Raw genomic sequence first — 20,688 nt, 5'->3', positions numbered from 1 at the left:
GAGAAAGACCTGCCCCCCCATCAGATCTCAATTCACTTGACTTTAACCCCTGCAGCCTCACTGGGATATGCTGAATTCCCACCTGCGGGGAAACCTGGACCCATTCACAACCCCATGCTCAGCCCCTGGGAAGCTCCCAGCGCTGAATTCCCACTGACTTAATTCAGCAGCCAGGGCCAGAGCCTCAGCGGGTGTCAAACAGCCCCACACAGCCAATGACGCTACCTTGAGCTACACCAGCTGGGGTCTGGCCCCATCCACTCCAGCGGCTCCGTAAGCATTTAAAACGGACAATCCACACTCAGGCGAGATGCTGAGCATCACCCTGTGGTGTCTGCCCAGCAGCCTGTGCTCAGAGCTGGCAGCTTGTCCAGGGGGAGATTTGGCCCTGGGGGAAGGTTTCATTAGGGTGAGGGCAGCAGCAGGGCCCTGAGTGATGGAACAGTCTGTGCTGGCAAAGACAGAGGCACCGGGGCCGGGCAGGATTCTGGTCTCCCGCTGTCACAGCCTGGACTGCAGCACTGGGGCTCGGAGCTGCTGCCCCCATCCGCACTCTGAAGGCTGAAAGCTGGGCAGCCCCACACGAGAAGACAAGCCCAGATGTGGAACCAGTGCTGCAAAGCCAGAGTAACAGCATTGAGGGCCAAGGATGCTCTGGGGTGTCAGTCTGGAGTCGCTGACTCCCAGCCCCCCACAGCCTCTAACCACTACACCACACTCTCCTGCCATGGCTGGGGCTAGAACCCAGAAGTCCAGCCTCCCACCACCCTGCTCCAACTCACTAGAGAGCTGAGAACAGGAGGCAGGGTCCTGACTCCCAGTCCCCCACTGCAATGCATTTGACCCCACCTGTCTCCCAGACCTGCGACCAGAACCAGGAGTCCTATTCTCAGCACTGGGAGGGAAGGTGTATTGCCGAGGGAGGGGACCTTAAAGGTGGGAGCAGGGATTCCCTAGGTCAACCTTCCCCTCTCTGAAATGGGGATAATCCCCATGCTTGGTGCCTATTAATAGATCAGGGAACAGACTCCGACCGAGATCAGAGTCCCCCTCAGGCTGGGTGCTGCCCAGACCCTGACTGAGATCAGGGATCTCGCTGTGCTGGGCACTGCACAGACACACAGTGAGAGACAGTCCCTGCCTAGCAACGCTCACCGAGACAAAGAGGGTGGGAGGGGAAACTGAGGCCAGAGAGGGGATGGGACTTGCCTAACGTCACCCAGTAGTAAAATGGCAGAGGTGGGCACAGAACCCAGCAGGCCATCACTGGGTAGGGTGACCAGATGTCCCGACTGTTGGGTTCTATTACCCCCCACCCACATCCTGATTTTTCACACTTGCTGTCCGGTCCCCCCAACACAGCCACAAGCAGCGACTTCCCATTGAAAGTGACTTTAATTGTGAATCACTCAGTACTGACCCCTGCTGGGCAGCTCAAGGCTAGCCCGTGTGCCCAGCTCTCGCACACTCGTTCCAAACAAGAGCGGTTTAAAGGGGGGGTGGGGGAGGGCAGAGACAAACCCAGCTTTGGGGGCTGTTCTACTGCCCATCACCGTGGCATCTGAGGCCCAGATCCCCAGGGACACCAAAATACCTCTGAGACTCAGGGCCAGGCTGCTCCAGCCTGTCCGATTACTGAGCTCCAGGGCTGGCCGAGCCAGAGCTGGGAAAGGGAGGATGCAGGCGCTGGAAAGCTGGGCTGAGGATTGGGGGACAAAGTGGTTTCTGAGGCCCCACTCCTGGCGTGGCGACGACTCTGGGAAAGGTCTCTCGGCCAAGACATGTTGGGGAGCAGGCAGCCGGGCAATGCCCCGCTCAGCTGGAGGCTGAGCTCACGTGCTCATGTGTACACGTCTGGGTGTGTGCAGGCATCTGGCGAGGCGCTTGCCAGTGTGCGATTGTGTCGGGCCCGTGTGTGAGTGCAAGAGTGTGAGTGCACCTGTCTGGGCCATGATGCGTGTGCAGTGTCTGTATGCAGAGGAGTACGCATTGTGTCTGTGTGTACTTCTGTACTGGGGGGTGCACGTGAGCATGTCATACTAGAGCTGCATTTGTAACTAGGAGCTTGCCTGCGTATTCAGGGGTGTGCAGGAGACTGGGCGCGTGTACACGTTTCTACGCAGAGGTCTGTATTCAGGCAGGGGCATGTGCATTCATGCGGGGGGGAAGCATGCGTGTATACAGGCGTGTGCAGAAGTGTGAGCTGGGGCCCTGAACACCCAGGAATAGGAGACCTCCCACTTTGCTCAGCACTCAGAGCTCCAAAAGGGGCAGACGTGGCAGGGATGGAAGGAAAAGGACCCCTCCATGGCGGGGCTGGGGACAGAACCAACCAGACATGAAATTAGCACTGCACCCAGCAGCCATGTCCTGCCAGCAGGAGACAGGTGCCCCCCAAACTAACTGCCTACTCCAGGCACCCCCCCGTAGGAAAACATCAGGCAGAACAAATGAACAGCCTCCCCGGGGTAATTAAAACACCAAGGGGCTGAGCTGCGGCCGCAGGGGCCCCCAGGTACTGGAGCAAGGCCCCTCTGATCGGCCGGTCTCCGGCTGGGGCTCTCGATGCCCCATCCCAGCGGCAGGCGGGGCTGGGATCACATGACAGAGCAGCACTGGCACGTCTTCTGCTTGCGTCTGCCCGTCTCCTGCCCATCTCCCGGCCGGGGGGTGGTGGTGCTTCTGCCCTGGCATGGAGAGGCGGTGTTGACAGAGGTGGTGGTGTATGTCGGGGCCTCTGGGCTCATGGCTGCCAGCGACTTCAAGGTGCCAGCTCCTGGCTGCAGGTTCCTGGCCACAGGATCCTGTGGCTGCTTCCAGCCCATCCGGAGCCCAGAGGCTTCCTTAAGCAGAGGCTGCTGCTCTGGGTGGAGCTTCCCTAGGTTTTCAGTGGTTTCTTCTGTAGCCGATGAAATCAGGCCAGTGCAGCTGCCTCCTTTCAGGGCCATGCTCTGCCTGGGTCGGGAAGGCACCTGCTCCGGGGTTGGTGCTCTGCGGGGTGAGGTAAGCAGTACCTCCCCGTGAAATGCAGGGATTGGCTCTTGGCTGGAGGGGATCTGGCTGTGGAATGAATGTTCAGCTTCGTGGGGTGAAGGGATCTGGTCCTGCAAAGGTGCTTTAGCTTCGTGGGGTGAAGGGATCTGGTCCTGCAGAGCTGATTTAGCTTCGTGGGGTGAAGGGATCTGGTCCTGGAGAGCTGATGGGATCTGGTCCTGGAGGGAGAGCTTCCTGCAGAGAGGAAGGGAACATATCTGGTCCTGCATAGATTGGATTTGGTCCTGCAGAGAGGAAGGGACCTGGTCCTGCAGAGCTGTTTTAGCTTCGTGGGGTGAAGGGATCTGGTTCTGGAGAGCTGATGGGGTCTGGTCCTGGAGGGAGATGTTAGCTTCCTGCAGAGAGGAAGGGATCTGGTCCTGCATAGATTGAATCTGGTCCTGCACAGAGGATGAGATCTGGTCCTGCAGTGCTGCCTTAGCCTCTTGTGGTGAGGGAATCTGGCCCTGAAGAGATGTTTTAACTCCCAGCAGAGACAATGGGATCTGGTCCTGCACAGTTGGGATCTGGTTTTGCATAGACACTTCAGCCTCCTGCAGAGAGGAAAGGATCTGGTCCTGCAGAGAGGAAGGGATCTGGTCCTGCAGTGCTGCCTTAGCCTCTTGTGGTGAGGGGATCTGGCCCTGAAGAGATGTTTTAACTCCCAGCAGAGACAATGGGATCTGGTCCTGCACAGTTGGGATCTGGTTTTGCATAGACACTTGAGCCTCCTGCAGAGAGGAAGGGATCTGGTCCTGCAGAGCTGCTTTAGCTTCGTGGGGTGAAGGGATCTGGTTCTGGAGAGCTGATGAGATCTGGTCCTGGAGGGAGATGTTAGCTTCCTGCAGAGAGGAAGGGATCTGGTCCTGCAGAGAGGAAGGGATCTGGTCCTGCAGAGATTGGATCTGGTCCTGCAGAGAGGAAGGGATCTGGTTCTGCATAGATTGGATCTGGTCCTGCAGCGCTGCCTTAGCCTCTTGTGGTGAGGGGATCTGGCCCTGAAGAGATGTTTTAACTTCCAGCAGAGACAATGGGATCTGGTCCTGCACAGTTGGGATCTGATTTTGCATAGATACTTCAGCCTCCTGCAGAGAGGAAGGGGTCTGGTCCCGGAGAGTTGCTTTAGCTTCATGGGGCGAGGGAATCTGTCCCTGCAGAGCTGGGATCTGGTCTTGCAGAGGGGTTTTAGCCTCCTGAAGAGAGGAAGGGATCTGGTCCAGCAGAGCTGGGAACTGGTCCCGGAGAGCTGCTTTAGCCTCTTGGGGGGAGGGGATCTGACCCTGCAGAGCTGGGATCTGGTCCTGCAAAGAGACCTTTGTCTCTGCTCTTTCTCCCACTCCTGCAGCCTGGGGATGCTCTGCCCCGGGGGACACCTGATGTTCCTGTTCCTTAGCAGGCTCCTGCCACATAGGGCCTCTCCCCTGAGTGGGTCCCAGGTCCTGCGGCCTCTCTGGTTCTGCTGCCCTGCCCCGAGTCCTCTGGGCAGCCTCTGCCTCCTCCATTTCCGTGGCTCCCCTGGCAGGCTCAGCCGAGATCTCCCCCTCTTCCACGACCCCGATTGGCTCCTCCAGCTCCCCGTCTGGCTCAGGCCTCGGGGAATCGAGGCAACAGTTCTCAACTGGCAGGGCCTGCACCTCCCCCTCCTGCACCCCAGATTCCCCCTCCGGCCCCTCTCTGCTCCCTTCCCCTGCCACGCTCTCCTCCATTCTGCTGTCCAGGGCGTCACTCGCAAAGGCAGGCGGGCTCTGTGGCTCCCACTCTGTCCTTCCATCCCAAGCCTCCTCCAACCCATTCTCTCCCCGGGGAGCTTCCCCTTCCGTCTCGGGGGACGTCCGCCTGATGGCGTCCATGCTGCCCACTTCCTGGCCCAGGTGGTTTCTAATGATCATCTCCACTTTGCCCATGCCCAGCTTCTCTGGCTGCTTGGCGGAGGCCCCTGCCCCGTCATCCCGAGTTCCTGGGGCAGCAGAGCTGGCGTCAGTCTTGCTCTCCCCAGGGCTGATCCCCTCCACACCAAAGGGACCTTGAAGGCAAAAGAGAACGTGGGTCAGCCTCTTGGACCTCTCCCCATAGCCCCAGGCGGAGGGGGACCTGTCCCAAGGTGGCTGAGGAGATACTGGTCTCTAGGCAACAGCATCACCTGGGGGATCTTTCAGACTGGTCCCCAAGCAGGAGGCCCCCTGCTAGAGATGGTCATTACTGTAGGGGTCTGTGGGCTTTGCCCCTTTGCCTCCATGTATAACAGAGTGCTTCGCCGACCTCTCTGGACTGAGCCTCCCCATGCTGATCAGTCCCATTTGACTGGCAGGGAAACCGAGGTACAAACAGGGAGGTGACTTGTCAGCAGAGGAGCTGTACCTGCTTTCTTTAAAGGGCCCGGCCACCTGTGACATAGGGTACAGCTGTGCCCAATTGGGCCAATCAAGGGGGTGGGCGCAGCAGCTGGGGCTATAAGGGACCCAGGAGAAACAGAGAGCGAAGTGATCCTGTCAGGAGGATGTAAAGGGCCCTGGGGAAGGCTGAAGGTTGGAGTTGCCTTCTTCTGAGCTGGAGCCGAGGGCCAGGGGACTAGCTGGGTGGTGTCTCTGAGATGGAGTGATGGAGGCTCCTCAGCTGAGCATGCCCTCCCAGCGGGGGGAAGGGGGTCCACTGGGAAGTGGGGGGCTGGGCCTGGCAGAAGGCCAGGAGAGGACTGAAGGTGAACAAGCCGCCGGACGTGGTATGTGCCACACTGATGGACCAGATGTGTGATTTTAAGGGCTCCACGTTCTAGATCTGGGGGTGACAAACTGACTCTTTGGGGACTCTGGTAAGGTTTTTTTTGTAACATCCTGGCCCCAAGAAGGGGCAGCAGAGAGGCCAGAGACCCAGGTGGCATGTCCTTGGGGGCCCGGAATGGTTCACTAATAGAATGGCTCATGGCCACTGGGGAAGTTGTGGAAGAGACAGGAAAGGAACCCGAGGATGCTGGTTCCCAGTACCCTCATCTCCCCATTGCACCAACCTTCCATCCCCCAGCTGAGATCAGAACCCAGGAGTCCTGGCTCCCAGCCCTGAACACTACACCCCACTCCCCTTCCAGAGCTGAGACCAGAACCCAGGACTCCTGGCTCCCAGCCCCCTGCTCCGATCACTACACCCCACTCCCCTTCCAGAGCTGAGACCAGAACCCAGGAGTCCTGGCTCCCAGCCCCCTGCTCCGATCACTACACCCCGCTCCCCTTCCAGAGCTGAGATCAGAACCCAGGACTCCTGGCTCTCAGCCCCCTGCTCTCACCACGTCCCATGCAGGAATCCCCAGGCTGAGATTTGGTCCCGGCTGCCCTCGAGTACTGGCCTAGCTGCCAGGCCAGGGCTCTCAGAGCAGTGGTGCCCTGTCCCAGCCCAACGCTCACCTGCTCTCGACACGTCCCCGTTCTCCAGGGTCTCCTGGGCTGCCACTCGCATGGCCCTCTTGGGGGGGACTGGAGCCAAGGGGAGGGCAGGTTCAGTCTTGCAGACACAACCCCCCCTACCTGGGTTTGGTTGGAAGAGAAAGGAGGCTGGGTTGATCACCGAGAGAGCCTGTCCTGCGCTCTCCCTCCTCTGCCCTGCCCCAGAAGGACCCCCTATGGGGAGAGGAGCCCCCAGGACACATTCAGACCCTGCCCCATCGATATTACATTGGGACACCCCCCTCCCCCCAGTCACCAGCCTCTGTGCTCCACGGGCAGCCCTGGGACAAGCCTCCAGAGCAGGGGTCGTTCCCCTCTCTTGCGCACATGGTCGGCTTCTTGGCATGCCGGCTTTCCCCAGCCGGCTACTCCCCCAGGCCCCCACGACCTGAGCTGCGGGATCCTGTTCCCTCCCCACACACTGCGACACCAGCCCATTGCTGGCTCACGTCCCGCAGCTGACACCAAACCCCCCTGTTCCCTGAGCCTTGACCCCCTTGTGCCTTGGCCCTGCCAAGCCTCCCCGAGCCTCAGGAAGGGACCTAGCCATGACCCCCTGGTGAAACCAGACCCGGCCAACAGGGAACAACTCACCTGCCGAAGCAGAGCCAGCCCCACGGGCCTGAAAGAGAGACACAGGCGCCTTAGGGGGTGGGGGTGACAGCTTGGGGAGGGGACTGGGGACAATTTATTGGCCCAGAATGGCTCCAGCCTCCTGTTTTCCAGGGGTCAGTTTTGCTTCATCTGGGGTTGTTTTTGCAGCCCAAGAAGGAAGCAATCGAAGCCCAAAAGAAACCCAAGGAGAACCAGGGAGTCCTGAAAAGAGGCCAGAGGCTCAGACACAGGGCTGGGGGGAAGAATTTGGGCCATAAACCGTAAAGACGAGACAACCCAGGTTGGGGAAGGGATAGAACAGGAGCTGCTCAACAGGGTGGGAGTGGGGAGGCTGAAAGCCCCCTCAACTTAGCCGGCCAGTGGCCTGACCAGGGGTAATTACAATAGGTGGCAGGGGCCCGTCTGGTCAGAGGCCAGAATTTTTTGCATGTCAGGGCACAACCAATATTGTATTTTTAGCCGCCAGGTTCAATGAAATGGCAACAAGCCAGGCCAGGGAGCAAAGGGCTCTGACTCCCCCTCCATCCCCCAAGGGATGGGTAGCAGGGGAGGGCTGGGTGGGAGTTAGAAGACTCTGCCCCTCCCGCAGGCAGCACGTTCACCCCTAGGCTGTGCTGTCTGCATAACCACAGAGGGACCCCATTATATCTTCCGGGGAACTGAGCCTGCTCCAACCCCTGCTGCCCTCTTACCCGCCCCATGTGCCCACCTAGGAGCTAATCCTTGGGAGCATGCAGAGGGGGGCTCCCCCTGACTTGGGTACGGCCTGTGCCCCCCTGCCCCACAGCTCCCCCTCTTCCTGGGCTGCTGCAGCACGCGCTCCCCTCACCTCCTGCCCCACTGTGTTACCTCACAGGTGCCCCCTGCTGGCCGCTTGGCATCTTCCAAGGCCTCGTGCGACTTGCCATGATGCTCCGGGTTATCCAGCTGCTGCATCTGAGACTGGAGGCTGCAGGGAGAGGGAGAGAAAAGCTCCCAGGCTGGGTCCCTTTCCATGGGGACTCGGGCTGACCCCGCTCCCCAGCCACAACCAGGATCCCGGGAAGGAAAGCAGAGACTCTGAGCTCAGTTTGGCCATGTAGAATTTTGCCCTGGCCCCTGCCTGTTGGGGGTAAAAACCCCATTGGCCTCTTATGATGTCCCAGGAGCAAAAACTAAAGCACAGGCCCCTGCAAGTCAGGACACCCAGGTTCTATCCCTGGCCTGACATTTCCCTTCATCAGGCCTCAGTGCCCCTCACATCCTTTATGTATTTAGCCTGTGAGCTCTCTGGAGCAGGGACTGTCCCTCACCATGTCTGAGCAGCACCCCTGATACAAGGGAACCCTGATCTACCGACACATAATAAAAATCTAAAGGGAAATCTCCTTTATTTGGGAGCAGTATAGGGGCTAAGCCACATAGGTGCCAGACTGAAGGGGTGTCTCCATAACTAGCATGTGCGTTCACAAGCACACACCCCTGCCAGTTTATTCCCATGTGCACGCCAGTTTCATTGGCTTTTCTAACCCAGCTGGTTGAAATGGTGGGTTCTGTATAAATGGGCACATTGCAATGATATTGCCAATATCCTTCTTGTTTGTTACGGGTTTACATGCACAGACAGCACGGTCCAGGGGTTGGAGCAAGGGGGACTGGGAGTCAGGTCTCCTAGGTGCCCAATCTCTGGTTTTGAGAAGTAAAATCTCTGGTTATGATTAGGTGTATTACGGTAAAGCCTAGGCACCCCAGTCACAGATCAAGACCGCGTTGTGGTAGATGCTGCAGAGACAGGACAAAAAGACCCTGCCCTGACAGCTTCCGATCTACATCTGGGACAAGAGACGCCAGCTGGTTACAGGCAGGCGGGCAGCCCAAGGAAACAGCTCAGCCCTTCTCGGGTTGGTTGCAGGCCTCCTGGCAAAGGGGAGGATTTGCAGGTGGATAATGAGGTGCTTCTAGGGGGTTTACGGGGAGCTGCTCCCAAGCAGGGAGAAAGCACCGCAGGGCTGGTTTGCAAAGGGTCCAGGTGGGCACTGGAGACAGGAGTTGGCAGCACAATAGTGAATGAGAGACAATTGGTCCGGCGGGGAGAAGCCATGAAGGAGATGACAAGCAGCTTATGTTTGATACGATGGAGAAGGGGCAGCCGGGGGAGGGATGCCCGGGGGAGGGATGCCCTAGTCCGAGTAAACCTAGAGGCTACAGCGGGGGGGACTGGGGGTCAGCACTGCCCTGCTCTGTGCCTCAGTTTCCCCCTGTCCTGGCAAAGTGCTGTGAGATTGTTGGGTGAAAGCAGCTCTGATGGGGCAGAGAGATCTCTAAGTTCCCTTTAGATGGACAGATCCCAGGGTGGGGGGTCCCCCCATGTGCAGGGATAAAAAGTTCCAGGGTTTAATAAACCTTCCAAATTCAACATGTGCGACTTGCTCAGCTGTGGCTTCTCTGACCCATTGTTCTGAGTGGTGATTTAATTCTGCGGAGTGATGCTTACTCGGCATTCAGTCACCTCCCCGCCCCGTGTCCTCCTTTTGATTCCCTCAGCGCTTTGCCTACACTACAGCTTCTGTGGTTTCAGACCGTTTGTCTGCTTTGTAAATGTCAGATTCCTTTGCTCTGTTTTACTTGCATGCTTCTTCCGGTCCAGGCAGGGGAGGGGAGCTCTTGGGTAACGGGTAGGGGGTGAAGTACTGAAGGCTCATGTCCCCCACCAAAAGTTTGGGCAACCAATCCCCAATTCCAGATCTGTCTGCTTCCACCTTGCTTCCCTAAAATCCCCATCAGATCTTCCTTCCTGTCGCGAACTGCTGTGTGGCTGTTAAACAGCTGCACTCCTCACCCCAGAGATGGCTGCATTTCAGAATCGAGAGAGCAATCCCCAAGCAGCTTGCTGGGCGAGAGTTAATCAGAGGCCCTGCCCTGCCCGGTGGCTGCAGCTCAAGGCTGAATGAGTAATCTCCAGTGCTGCATTGCTGTGTGGCCATTAAAGAGCTGCCAAGCCCCGCCCCAGAGGTGGCTGCATTTCGCTGTTGGGTGAAGCATGTAAAATGCTTTGTGATCCCTCCCGAGGAAGAGGCCCGCTGCAGATCTCCCCTGCAACATACCCACTGCCCTCTCCTTACCTGGACAGATCCAGCTCTAGCTCCTGGATGCGGGACTGTGTCTGCCATAGCGGGGAGGTGGGGTCGTTCTCGGGGGGCAGACACGACCCCTCCATCAGCCACCGGTCACGCAGAGACTTCCTCTGGGGGAGGAGAGAGCAGAACATCCTCCAGCAGCCTGCCCCTCCCCCCATGCCCTGTACCCATGTGCCCCCCCCACGACATACAGCCATGCACCCATGCTGTCACGCAGTCACATGGACATCAACACACCCCATGTGTTCTATTAGTGCCCCTCACCCCACAGCACACGTCTCCTTGCCATTGCTCCTGCCCCAATGCACGTGTGTCCAAGTATAGCGTACATACATGTAAATGGGGACATACAGACACACACGCACACCAACTGCACCTATGTTCCTGCTGCTACTCATGCTTCATGCACAGTGCTAGACCAGGGATGCACACATGTGCACAGGCATGGACACATGCATGCACACACACGTAGACATCCACAGCCTTACACATGTGTACACACGCCTGCACGGCACCCACACATATGCTCTGGTTCAGTGGCCTGTGGCACTTCAGCACCTAGCAGGTGGCCTCTGACTGGTAATAGGATCCGTGCCATGGGTGGGCCCCAAGACAGGAATAAGTGGGGTGGTGGGAGTTGCTTCCCTGCACATGCCCCCTCCCCGCTAGCTCACATCAGTGCCAAGGGGTTTGCCATGCACTGCACAGGGTGGGGCTCAGGTAGCCCCCACCCTGTGGGGGTGCTGGTGTGTCCCTGTGCAGGAACTGCCACCCCCCAAAAGCCAGCACCTCACACTGGCAAGCAATCCCTGCCCCCACAACTCCCAAGGCAGACAGGGATCCTGGCATCCCTTTGTTGGGCTGCTCCCCAGCAGACTCCACCCCCAAAGTCCCCTAATACCCCTCCCAGACCCCACAGACGCCACCCACACTCCTTCACATCCCAGAAGACCAGCCCCCAGCTCCCCTAACCCCACCCACCCTCCACAGACACCCCCTCAGGTCCCCTAACACCCTCCACAGACCCCCCCAACAAATCACCTAACACCCCCCACAGAACCCCTCACACCCAGGAGACCCCCACCCGAGACCCTACCCCCCAACGCCCCCCACAGACCCCCTCACCACCAGGAGATCCCTACCCGAGACCCTACCCCCCAACACCGCCCACAGACCCCCTCACCACCAGGAGACCGCACCCCCCAGCTCCCCTGACACCCCCCCAGGAGACCCCACCCCCCAGCTCCCCTGACACCCCCCATAGACCCCACCACCGTCCCCGCTGCCCCCAGTCCCGGTACCTTCAGCTGCTGGGCTCGGAGTTTCTCCTCCTCCAGCTCCCGGCGCGTCCGGAGGATCCGCTCCTGCACCTTGCGCCGCCCCTGCAGCCGGGGAGCAGCAGGAGTGAGGCTGGAGCCGCCGCCCTGCGGGGCCAGACGCGGCGAGCCGCGGACAAAGAGCCCTGGGCGGGGGGAGCCCACGTGCGCCGCCAATGGGACCCTGCGGAGCTGGCACGGGATAGACCCGGCCCAGGGCACCCCCGTGTCCCTGCTGCTCTCCACCCCGCGTGCACACGCGTGTCCCTGACACTATTCACGCGTCTGCACACGTGTGTTGTCCCTGACCTGTTCACCACCCTGCACATGCGTGTCCTTGCTTCTGTGCATTCTGAGTGCACACACATGTCCCTGACACTATTCACCCATGCACACGTGTGTCCTTGCTGCTGTTCTCCCCATGTGCACACACGTGTCCCTGACACTATTCACCCATCCGCACACGTGTGTTGTCCCTGACCCTGTTCCCCACCTGTGCACACGTGTGTCCTTGCTTCTGTGCATTTGAGTGCACACACATGTCCCTGACACTATTCACCCATGCACACATGTGTCCTTGCTGCTGTTCTCCCCATGTGCACACACGTGTCCCTGACACTATTCACCCATCCGCACACGTGTGTTGTCCCTGACCTGTTCACCACCCTGCACATGCGTGTCCTTGCTTCTGTGCATTCTGAGTGCACACACATGTCCCTGACACTATTCACCCATGCACACGTGTGTCCTTGTGCTGTTCTCCCCATGTGCACACACGTGTCCCTGACACTATTCACGCGTCTGCACACGTGTGTTGTCCCTGACCCTGTTCCCCACCTGTGCACACGTGTGTCCTTGCTTCTGTGCATTTGAGTGCACACACATGTCCCTGACACTATTCACCCATGCACACACGTGTCCCTGCTGCTGTTCACCCTGCATGCACACACATGCCCCTGACACTATTCACCCATGCACACGTTTGCCTTTGTGCACACGAATGTCTCTGTTGCTATTCATTGCCTCTGCCTGCTGCATCACAACCTCTGTGCACACACGTGTTCCTGACACTATTCACCCCATGTGCACACACATGGTACAAATGCTGCTCACACCCATTTCCATGTCATGTAGACTTATGCATATCGCTACCCCCACATGCCTGCTGCTCCATCTCGGTCCCTGGCCTGATCCCCCTTCTCCCCCATCCCCCTTTCCCAGGGTGCTGCGCTGGGCTGGGCAGGCCTCCAGGTCCCTCTCTCAGCCTGAAACGCCTGGACTGGAGAAAAGCTGCTTCTGGAGCCACTGCCTGCTGAATAATTGATTTGTTAATGACAGGCGCGGGGCGGGGGGGCAGGGGGGAGAGCCAGGGCTCAGGTTACTCCCCTGGCTGCTAAGAGCTTCCTGGCTCCAGGATTCAGCCCAGCCCATGGGCCTGCAGAGACAGGAGGTCACCGCTGGGACGAACAGGCCAGTTGTCAGCTCCAGCAGGCCCAGAAACTGGACCAAGTCGCCCACCGCCCAGCACCTGTTGGCTGGACAGCCGGACGGCGGGCACTGGGGGGAGCTCGACACTAGTCCAGTGCCCGTTTCCCCCAGCAGGGGGCGCTGTGGGGACCGGGGCAGGAGCGCTGCCTGTGGGTGGAGCTCGTGGCCACTCCAGTCCTAGCCCCTCCCAGCAGGGGGCGCTGTGGGGAGCGGGGCAGGAGCGCTGGCTGTGGGGGGAGCTCGCGACTACTCCAGTCCCAGCTGCACCCAGCAGGGGGCGCTGTGGGGAGCGGGGCAGGAGCGCTGCCTGTGGGTGGAGCTCGTGGCTACTCCAGTCCCAGCTGCACCCAGCAGGGGGTGCTGTGGGGAGCAGGGCAGGAGCGCTGCCTGTGGGTGGAGCTCGTGGCTACTCCGGTCCCAGCTCCACCCAGCAGGGGGCGCTGTGGGGAGCGGGGCAGGAGCGCTGGCTGTGGGGGGAGCTCCTGGCTACTCCAGTCCCAGCCCCTCCCAGCAGTGGGCGCTGTGGGGAGCAGGGCAGGAGCGCTGGCTGTGGGGGGAGCTCCCGGCTAGTCTGATGCCAGTGTCCCCCAGCAGGGGGCGCTTTGGGGAGTGGGGCAGGAGCGCTGGCTGGGGGGGGAGCTCGTGGCTACTCCAGTCCCAGCTGCACCCAGCAGGGGGCTCTGTGGGGAGCGGGGCAGGAGCACTGCCTGTGGGTGGAGCTCGTGGCTACTCCGGTCCCAGCTCCACCCAGCAGGGGGCGCTGTGGGGAGCGGGGCAGGAGCGCTGGCTGTGGGGGGAGCTCCTGGCTACTCCAGTCCCAGCCCCTCCCAGCAGTGGGCGCTGTGGGGAGCAGGGCAGGAGCGCTGGCTGTGGGGGGAGCTCGCGACTAGTCCAGTGCCAGTCTCCCTCAGCAGGGGGCGCTTTGGGGAGTGGGGCAGGAGCGCTGGCTGTGGGGGGAGCTCGTGGCTACTCCAGTCCCAGCTGCACCCAGCAGGGGGCGCTGTGGGGAGCGGGGCAGGAGCACTGCCTGTGGGTGGAGCTCGTGGCTACTCCGGTCCCAGCTCCACCCAGCAGGGGGCGCTGTGGGGAGCGGGGCAGGAGCGCTGGCTGTGGGGGGAGCTCCTGGCTACTCCAGTCCCAGCCCCTCCCAGCAGTGGGCGCTGTGGGGAGCAGGGCAGGAGCGCTGGCTATGGGGGCGCAGGCTGTGGGCCTCGCCTGTGCCCTGGGCTGCTGACTCGCTGGGATTCTCCCAGAGCAGGGCAAGCAGCTCCGGAAGGGGTTGGGGGAGACGGTGCCGGCCTGGGGCCCTAGGCCTGCTTTGGCTGGGGTCCCTGTGGGTGGGGAGGGGTCCACTCACCACGATGGCCTCTAGGCGCTGCGTGTACAGGGAGCTCTCTGCCATCTTCCCTCTGAAAGACAAACCGAGCCTGGGGACGTGGCCAAAGGTCGAGCAGCTCCAGCTTTCTCCTCCGTTCCTGCCCCCTCTATCGCTCCTTCACGTGCTCCTTTTCCTGCCCTTCTTCCCCCCCACATTCCCTCTCTCTGGGTCCCTTCCCCGCCTCTCGCCTGGGCCAGAAGCGGTTGAGGGATTCAGCAGCAAGTCTGGACAGGACAAAGGGGGCTGCAAAATTGCTGTCGGCCTCAGATTCCCCTGCCAGGGAGCACAAGCTGGGACCACGCTGCATGGGGTGGGGGGTGGGGTTCCACTCCCCTCTGCACCCCCCCAAGGCCTTTCTGAGCTAAAAAATCAGTTTACGCCTGTTTAGAAAATCAGCAGGCACTTCCTCCCCAGCTGAATCAAAGTCACTGTGTTTGCAATCCCAGTCCCGGCCTCTCCCAGAAGGGGGTGCTGGTTTTGGGGGGGGCGAGCTCCTGACTACTTCAGTCCTGGCCTCTCCCAGCAGGGGGCACTCTGCAGCGTTCAGGAGGAAATCCAGAGGCCCCCCCCACCACGCCCTGTGCCGTGCAGGGGAGCCCAGGGGAGTGGCAGCACTGGGAGAACAGAATGTGGAGCAGAGCGGGCATCTGGCTGGCATGGGGGGCATTGGGAGGGGCTGGAGGGGGCATCACCGGGGGCAGATGGACCCCGGGCGTTTGGGATGCTGGCAGGATCCTGATCTTGGTACCCAGCTGGGCAAAAATTCCAGGGAAGGGGCTGGTGTGTGTATGGGGAGGGGTGAGGGGGATCTCTGCTCTGGGGAGGGGCCGGGGGGGAATAGGGTGGGGCAGAGGGGCCTTGCCCCATGCAGCTTGCCCTACGGTGTGGGGCACAGAGAGCAGGGGCAGAGCAGGGGAGGGGGCACATCAGCTATTGGCATCGGTTCTGGAGCTGCCCACGCCTCCCCCCAGCTCTGTGCAGGAGGCAGGAGCTTGGGAGGAGACGGAGTGGGGACCCCATCCTGCCCCCCCCCCCGCCCTGGGAGGTTTGGCAGAACAGGGTTTGGCAACTGGCTACTGAAATGCTTCCCTTGGGCAGGGGGTCCTAGGCAGGGCAGAGGGACCCCTTCAGGTCCTAGCATGTTCAGCAATAGGCTGGGCCCCCTTTGTGCTCCTCTGGGGGCCGAGCCACCCGGGGGGGGTCACCTCCCCACAACCCGGCCCAGGTGCCTGGGGCTGCAGTGGGTGATAGACACACAGACAAACACACTGCGAAGGGCTGATAGTGTGTGGGAGGGGAAGGAAGTGGAGCCACCAGCGCCTCTGGGCCCCCCATCTCCACTCCTTTTCCCCCCACACTCGCCGAAATGCAGTTGTGCCGCGAGACGGACAGACAGATGCTGAGACCCAGCAGACAGCAGGATCCGCGCTGGGGGACTCGCTGCCTCCGTGCCCGTGCCTGGGCGTCTGGCAACGCTGCATCATTACCCTTGCCAGACCTGGGTCTCACGGCCGCGCTAACGCGTCCACACTGCTGCGCCGACCCTCCGGTTTGGGTCTGCCATTCGACCTGCCTCCACACTGCGAAGTGACAGGGCTCTGCCCCGAGTCTCAGCAAGACTCAGGCTTTGACCCTCCCTCCTTAGCAGGTGCCACGGGCCCAAGTCCTGAGGGGTTCCTGGCCCAAGTCAGGCTGATCTGAGTGTGGACAGAAGGAGAACTAGGCTCAAACCTGAGTGGGCACCCAGGTTCACGGTGCATTGTAGTCGTACCCACAGCTTGAGAGACACACACACACTGCGAGAGACACAGAGACACACGGGGACGCCCCCACACACAGGGGCCCAGACGTGGGCTGAGTGTCACTCTAGGAACTCCTGTCTACACTAGAAATGGTTTGCCAGTGGAGCTAGACCAGAGCAAACTCCCCTAGTGAAGATATAACAGCTGTATTCCAATGCACAGCAGCACAATACAGGGATCGCTCTCCCAGCACTGAAATGCAGCTGCCTCTGGGGTGGTTACGGCAGCTTCTATCAGAAAAAGAGCTGATATGGCTTACACCAGTTCCCTGAGGGAAGTGAGCTATCCTGGCAGGACTCTGATGCTGGTGTAACCTCGTGCCCCCACACCCCCTCAGAAGGATGGTTCAGGGCACGCATTGGCAGGGAGAGGTGTGGGGAAATGGCCATGGGGAAGGAGGGGGGGAACAGTATCCAATCCGAGCTGGGTCTCTTTGCCCCTGAGGTTACTTGAGGCCGTCTTGTCCAGCCCCCCACCCCCACCCCCATGCCCATCAGCAGCCAGGTTAATAATGGACACTGACAAACTGCAGGATCAGGGAAAGTGGAGGCTGGCAGATGCCAGGGAGCTGGACTGGAGTGGGCCCAAGGCGGAAGGGGGCCGTGGCCACATCCCAGGAGGCAGGCATAGGGTCGGCATAGAGCAGGAAGAAAGGGAGGACTGGGGCCATATCCTTCCTTCCACCCAACACATCTCCTCCCCAGGACCGGCGCTAGGGGTTTGAGCGTCCTAGGCGGACGGCAATTTTGCCGCCCCGCGCGCTGGTCCCGCAGCTCTGGTCGAGCTGCCGCAGTGGTGCCTGCGGGCAGTCCACCGGAGTCACGCGAGCAGCCAACCGTCCGCAGGCATGACTGCGGCAGCTCCACCGGAGCCCCCTGCCGCCCCCTCTGGCAAAACAGCGCCCACCATTTATTCTGGCTCCCTAGGCGATTGCCTAGGCTGCCTAAATGGTAGCGCCAGCCGTGCTCTTCCCCCCGCTGGCAAGGTCCCACGCTTGCTACGTTTCCCCCATGCATGCACACTCTGATGCAGACAGGATCCATTTCTACATACAGGCTCCCCAGAGGTGGCTGCATGTCAGTGCTGGGTGAGTCAGCCCTGTGTGGCATTGTTGTGCGCTGTTATGCAGCTGCCATGACCCACCCCAGAAGCAGCTGCATTTCAGTGCTGGGTGAGTGATCCGTGTACAAAATTCTGGAGTACTGTTTTACACTGCCACGCTCCACTCCAGAGGTGGCTGCATTGCACTGTTGCACAAAGGGATCTGTATCTATATAGAGAGATTCTTCAAGATGAGACTCCACAGAGACATTTAAGATTGGGGCCCTGGTTTATCCTCCCTGTCCTTGTCTTTTTCTTGCTGGCTCACTCTGTTACTCCCCTACCCTGCGTTTTACTTTGGTCCTCTGCCCAGCAGCTAATCGAATTCAAACCCATTTGCTTTAGTAACAGCCCCCAGCCACAGACCAGCTGCCAGAGCTGAGGTGGGAGCCAGGGACGGGCCAGAGGGAGTGAAGTCCCTGTGTATTTAAGCAAATAGACCTAGCCACAAAGGCAGTGAGCCAGAGGCCTGCACACTCCAACCAACAGGTTAACCTGGCTCCTGTCCTTGTTTCTAGCCTGTGTGAATTCTCTCCTAGGTCAGCAGCCTCAGAAGATGCAAATTGCCTTGTGTTTCTACTCACTGTCCCCCTCCACCAATGCTCTGCGCTCTTACCAAGCTGCCGCATCCCACCCCAGAGATGGCTGAGCCATTCCTGCGTTGCATGGCAATGTATCGTTACGCAGCTGCCATCTCCTACCTCAGAGGTGGCTGCATGTGAGTGCTGGGTGAGCCGTGCCTGTGTGGGGTTGCCGTGCGCTGTTACGCAGCTGCTACGTCCCACCCCAGAAATGACTGCATGTGAGTGCTGAGTGAGCCGTGCCTGTGTGGGGTTGCTGTGCGCTGTTACACAGCTACTACGTCCCACTCCTGGAGGGACCTTCCCTAGGGGCTGAGAGCGGTCTGGGCTCAGAGTCCCATTTGCTGAACTGGACTGAGACCTGTCAAACTCACTACAGGCAGATCCACCCGATTCCATCATTCTGGTGACCGGCAGTGAGTGCAGCGGAGACCCCAGGTGGGCTCTCTCCCCAGGGACATCAATGGGAGCCCTCTGCCCAAACGGCACTGCCTGGCATCTGCCCCTTTGGAATTAAAAGCTCTTCGGTACAAACGATGCTGGGACTCGGGGGGCAGCCAGCCTAGAGCCCTGAGCAAAGACCTGGGAGCCAAGACACCTGGGTTCTATTCCTGGCTCTGGGAGGGGAGTGGTGCCAAGTGGTTAGAGCAGTGAGGCTGGGAGTCAGGATTCTTGGGTTCTATTCCCAACTCACTCACAGTGACGGTGGGCAAGCCCCTTGGCCTCTCTGTGCTGTCAGATACATGGAAGATCCCGATCCCTTCCACACCACAGGCTTAACAAGTGAAAGCGGGATCCTTGTGGTTATTTGCAGAGCCATGAGGGCTGACAGCGCTTTACCCCAGGCACCTGTCAGCAGAAAGCCCAGCCCAAGGGCTAGCCCTGACTAGTAGGGTGTCATTAGCCATCCCCAGCCCTGGCAGGGCTCCCTGGCACCCCAGATATCAAGGAGGGAGTGTCCCCCCAACCTGTTCCACTCAAAGGCCTGGTATGATGCTCTGGCAGTCAACCACTCCCCCGCAGGGCACTTAGCCAAGGCTCCCAGGCCTTCAGACTAATGACTTCTGATTTGTTCCTTCCTAGGGACAGCAGCTAGAGGGAAGATCCTGGAGTGGCTGGAACCTCTAATGAGTGTGTGTTGCAGGAGTCCTGGCCAGGGGATTGAACCAGGGATCACTGGAGGTGGGAGCATGTGCTGCTCCTTAGCTGGGGGTCCAGCAGCCGGGGACGTGGCCCAGGACCTGCAATGCACAAATCAGGGGCCCCAGGTGCAGTGTCATAAAGGGTTCAGCTGCAGAAGGGGCTGGAATTGCCCAGGTTTTGAGCTCTGAGCAGAGCATCTTTCCCCTGCGCTGCCCAGCAAACCCACTGGGGGGCGCCCTCTGGGTGCGAGCAGGAGAACAGGCCCCCGAACAAGGCAGGGCTGAGCAGAGAAGGAGTTTGCTGACGGGCAGCTCAGCCCTGGACGCCTTTCTTCGCGGGGCATCTCGGCTCTCTGTCTCCCCCATTCCGATAGGTGGCAGCGGGCGGTACTGCACTTCCTGGGTAGTGCTGAATAGCTATAAACCCTCCCGCTCCCATTCACACCTACAGGAGCAGCCAGGGTTAGATCCACTCTGGATTTAGGGGTGTGGTCAGCTCTGGGAGGGAAGTGGCATCTAGTGGTTACAGCGGGGGGGGGTGGGGGCTGGGAGCAAGGACTCCTGCATTCTCTCCCCAGCTCTGGGAGGGCAATGGGGGCTGGTGGTTAGAGCAAGGGGGGGCTGGGAGCCAGGACTCCTGGGTTCTCTCCCTTATGCTTGGAGGGGAGTGGGGTCTAGTGGTTACTAGTGCTGGGGTGCCAGGACTCCTGGGTTCTAGACCACAAGAGGGCCAATGTGTGGGGACAATGGAATATTCTGCTTGCCACTAACCCCCCCTCTCCATGCTGCTATGGGTCCACCCCCCTCTAGGCATGAGTTCAGGTTCCATGGTCCATCTGGCACTGTGGCCTCCCTGCCTGGTTAACTCCTACTTGTTATTCCATCGCCACTGGGACCTGGGCTGAGACCCGACCAGCCCATTTCACCCACCGAGGGGCCGCGTGGTTCAGTCTGGCCCTGGGCTGCATTTGACCTGGTGGCCTTGAGGTCAAAGCCCAGGCAAGAGCCTCGGGAGAGCTTGGTTCCTATCCCCTGGGGCCTTGCAGCCTTCTCTGTCCCTCTGCTCCCTCGCCCCCCCAGCTCACAGGCGCCCGCGATAGTGGGTCCCTCCCTTCCTCCACTTACCGCTGCTGCGGCTGCCGCTGACTCTACCAGGGGTGCATGGGGTGGGCTGGGTGAAGCTTGCAGACCCCTGGCAGTGTCCCCCTCCCTCGTCCAGCCGGGGGAACTGCTAGGCAGGACTGCCGGCGCTTCACCCTCTGGCTTGCCAAGTCAACGGCGCGGCATCATCAAATCTCTCCCTCCGCCTCACGCTGGCACTGCGCTCCCTGCCACAAGCTGCCTTCCCCGGCGCGGCTTTGGGGGGACGGCTTGGGAGAGCAGGTTAGGCCGGTTTGGGCTCCGGCAAATGGCACAGGCAGGGAGCGTTGAGCAAGGGAGGTGGATTTCCCGGAGGGAGCTGGAGCGGTTCCGGGTCTGGACGCCCTTGAGAGAGCTCTCCCGCGCCCCCCTGTCCCGGCCCCTGCCCGCGTTCCTGGGTATGATCTGGAGACACTATCAGCTGTCTGGCTGAATTATTTACCAGCATTCCTGGGCTGCCTTGTTCAGCCACCTGTCTGCTCTCTCTCCCACATGCGTATCCAGTGGGAGTGCAGATCCCCGGCCCTTCTCCAGCTTCCTCT

At 60.3% G+C, this 20,688-nt stretch overlaps 1 protein-coding gene across 4 annotated transcripts; it reads right to left on the bottom strand.

The window, feature by feature from the left end:
• Nucleotides 1–1,414: 1,414 nt before the first annotated feature.
• On the bottom strand, nt 1,415–20,422 carry PALM3 (paralemmin 3). 4 transcript variants are annotated; one of them, XM_030546083.1, is made up of 9 exons: nt 20,132–20,422; nt 14,360–14,411; nt 11,500–11,580; nt 10,184–10,305; nt 7,932–8,031; nt 7,062–7,089; nt 6,429–6,548; nt 3,183–5,056; nt 1,415–3,140 (listed from the first exon to the last, which is right to left on the bottom strand). In XM_030546083.1, the coding sequence occupies exons 2-9, from the start codon at nt 14,402–14,404 to the stop codon at nt 2,598–2,600; spliced, it is 2,913 nt and encodes a 970-aa protein (XP_030401943.1). In that variant the 5' UTR covers nt 14,405–14,411; nt 20,132–20,422; the 3' UTR covers nt 1,415–2,597. The 4 variants fall into 4 exon arrangements, with proteins under 4 accessions (XP_030401943.1, XP_030401945.1, XP_030401944.1 ...); XM_030546085.1 differs by having other exon boundaries at nt 1,415–3,296; nt 3,783–5,056; XM_030546084.1 differs by having other exon boundaries at nt 1,415–3,917; nt 3,963–5,056.
• Nucleotides 20,423–20,688: the final 266 nt, after the last annotated feature.

The sequence above is a fragment of the Gopherus evgoodei genome, unplaced genomic scaffold (assembly GCF_007399415.2).
Source record: "Gopherus evgoodei ecotype Sinaloan lineage unplaced genomic scaffold, rGopEvg1_v1.p scaffold_40_arrow_ctg1, whole genome shotgun sequence".
NCBI classification, from domain to species: Eukaryota; Metazoa; Chordata; order Testudines; family Testudinidae; genus Gopherus; species Gopherus evgoodei.
This window is presented reverse-complemented; position numbering and strand designations above follow the sequence as displayed.

Bases quoted from the DNA above. Each gene is read 5' to 3' on its own strand.
- PALM3 (XM_030546082.1), bottom strand. From the start codon at position 14,404: ATGGCAGAGAGCTCCCTGTACACGCAGCGCCTAGAGGCCATCGTG. The intron at 11,581-14,359 runs GTGAGTGGACCC...CCCCGGCTGCAG, and splicing joins AGCGCCTAGAGGCCATCGTG to GGGCGGCGCAAGGTGCAGGA. The intron at 7,090-7,931 runs GTAACACAGTGG...TCTCTCTTTCAG, and splicing joins CAGCAGGGGGCACCTGTGAG to GCCCGTGGGGCTGGCTCTGC.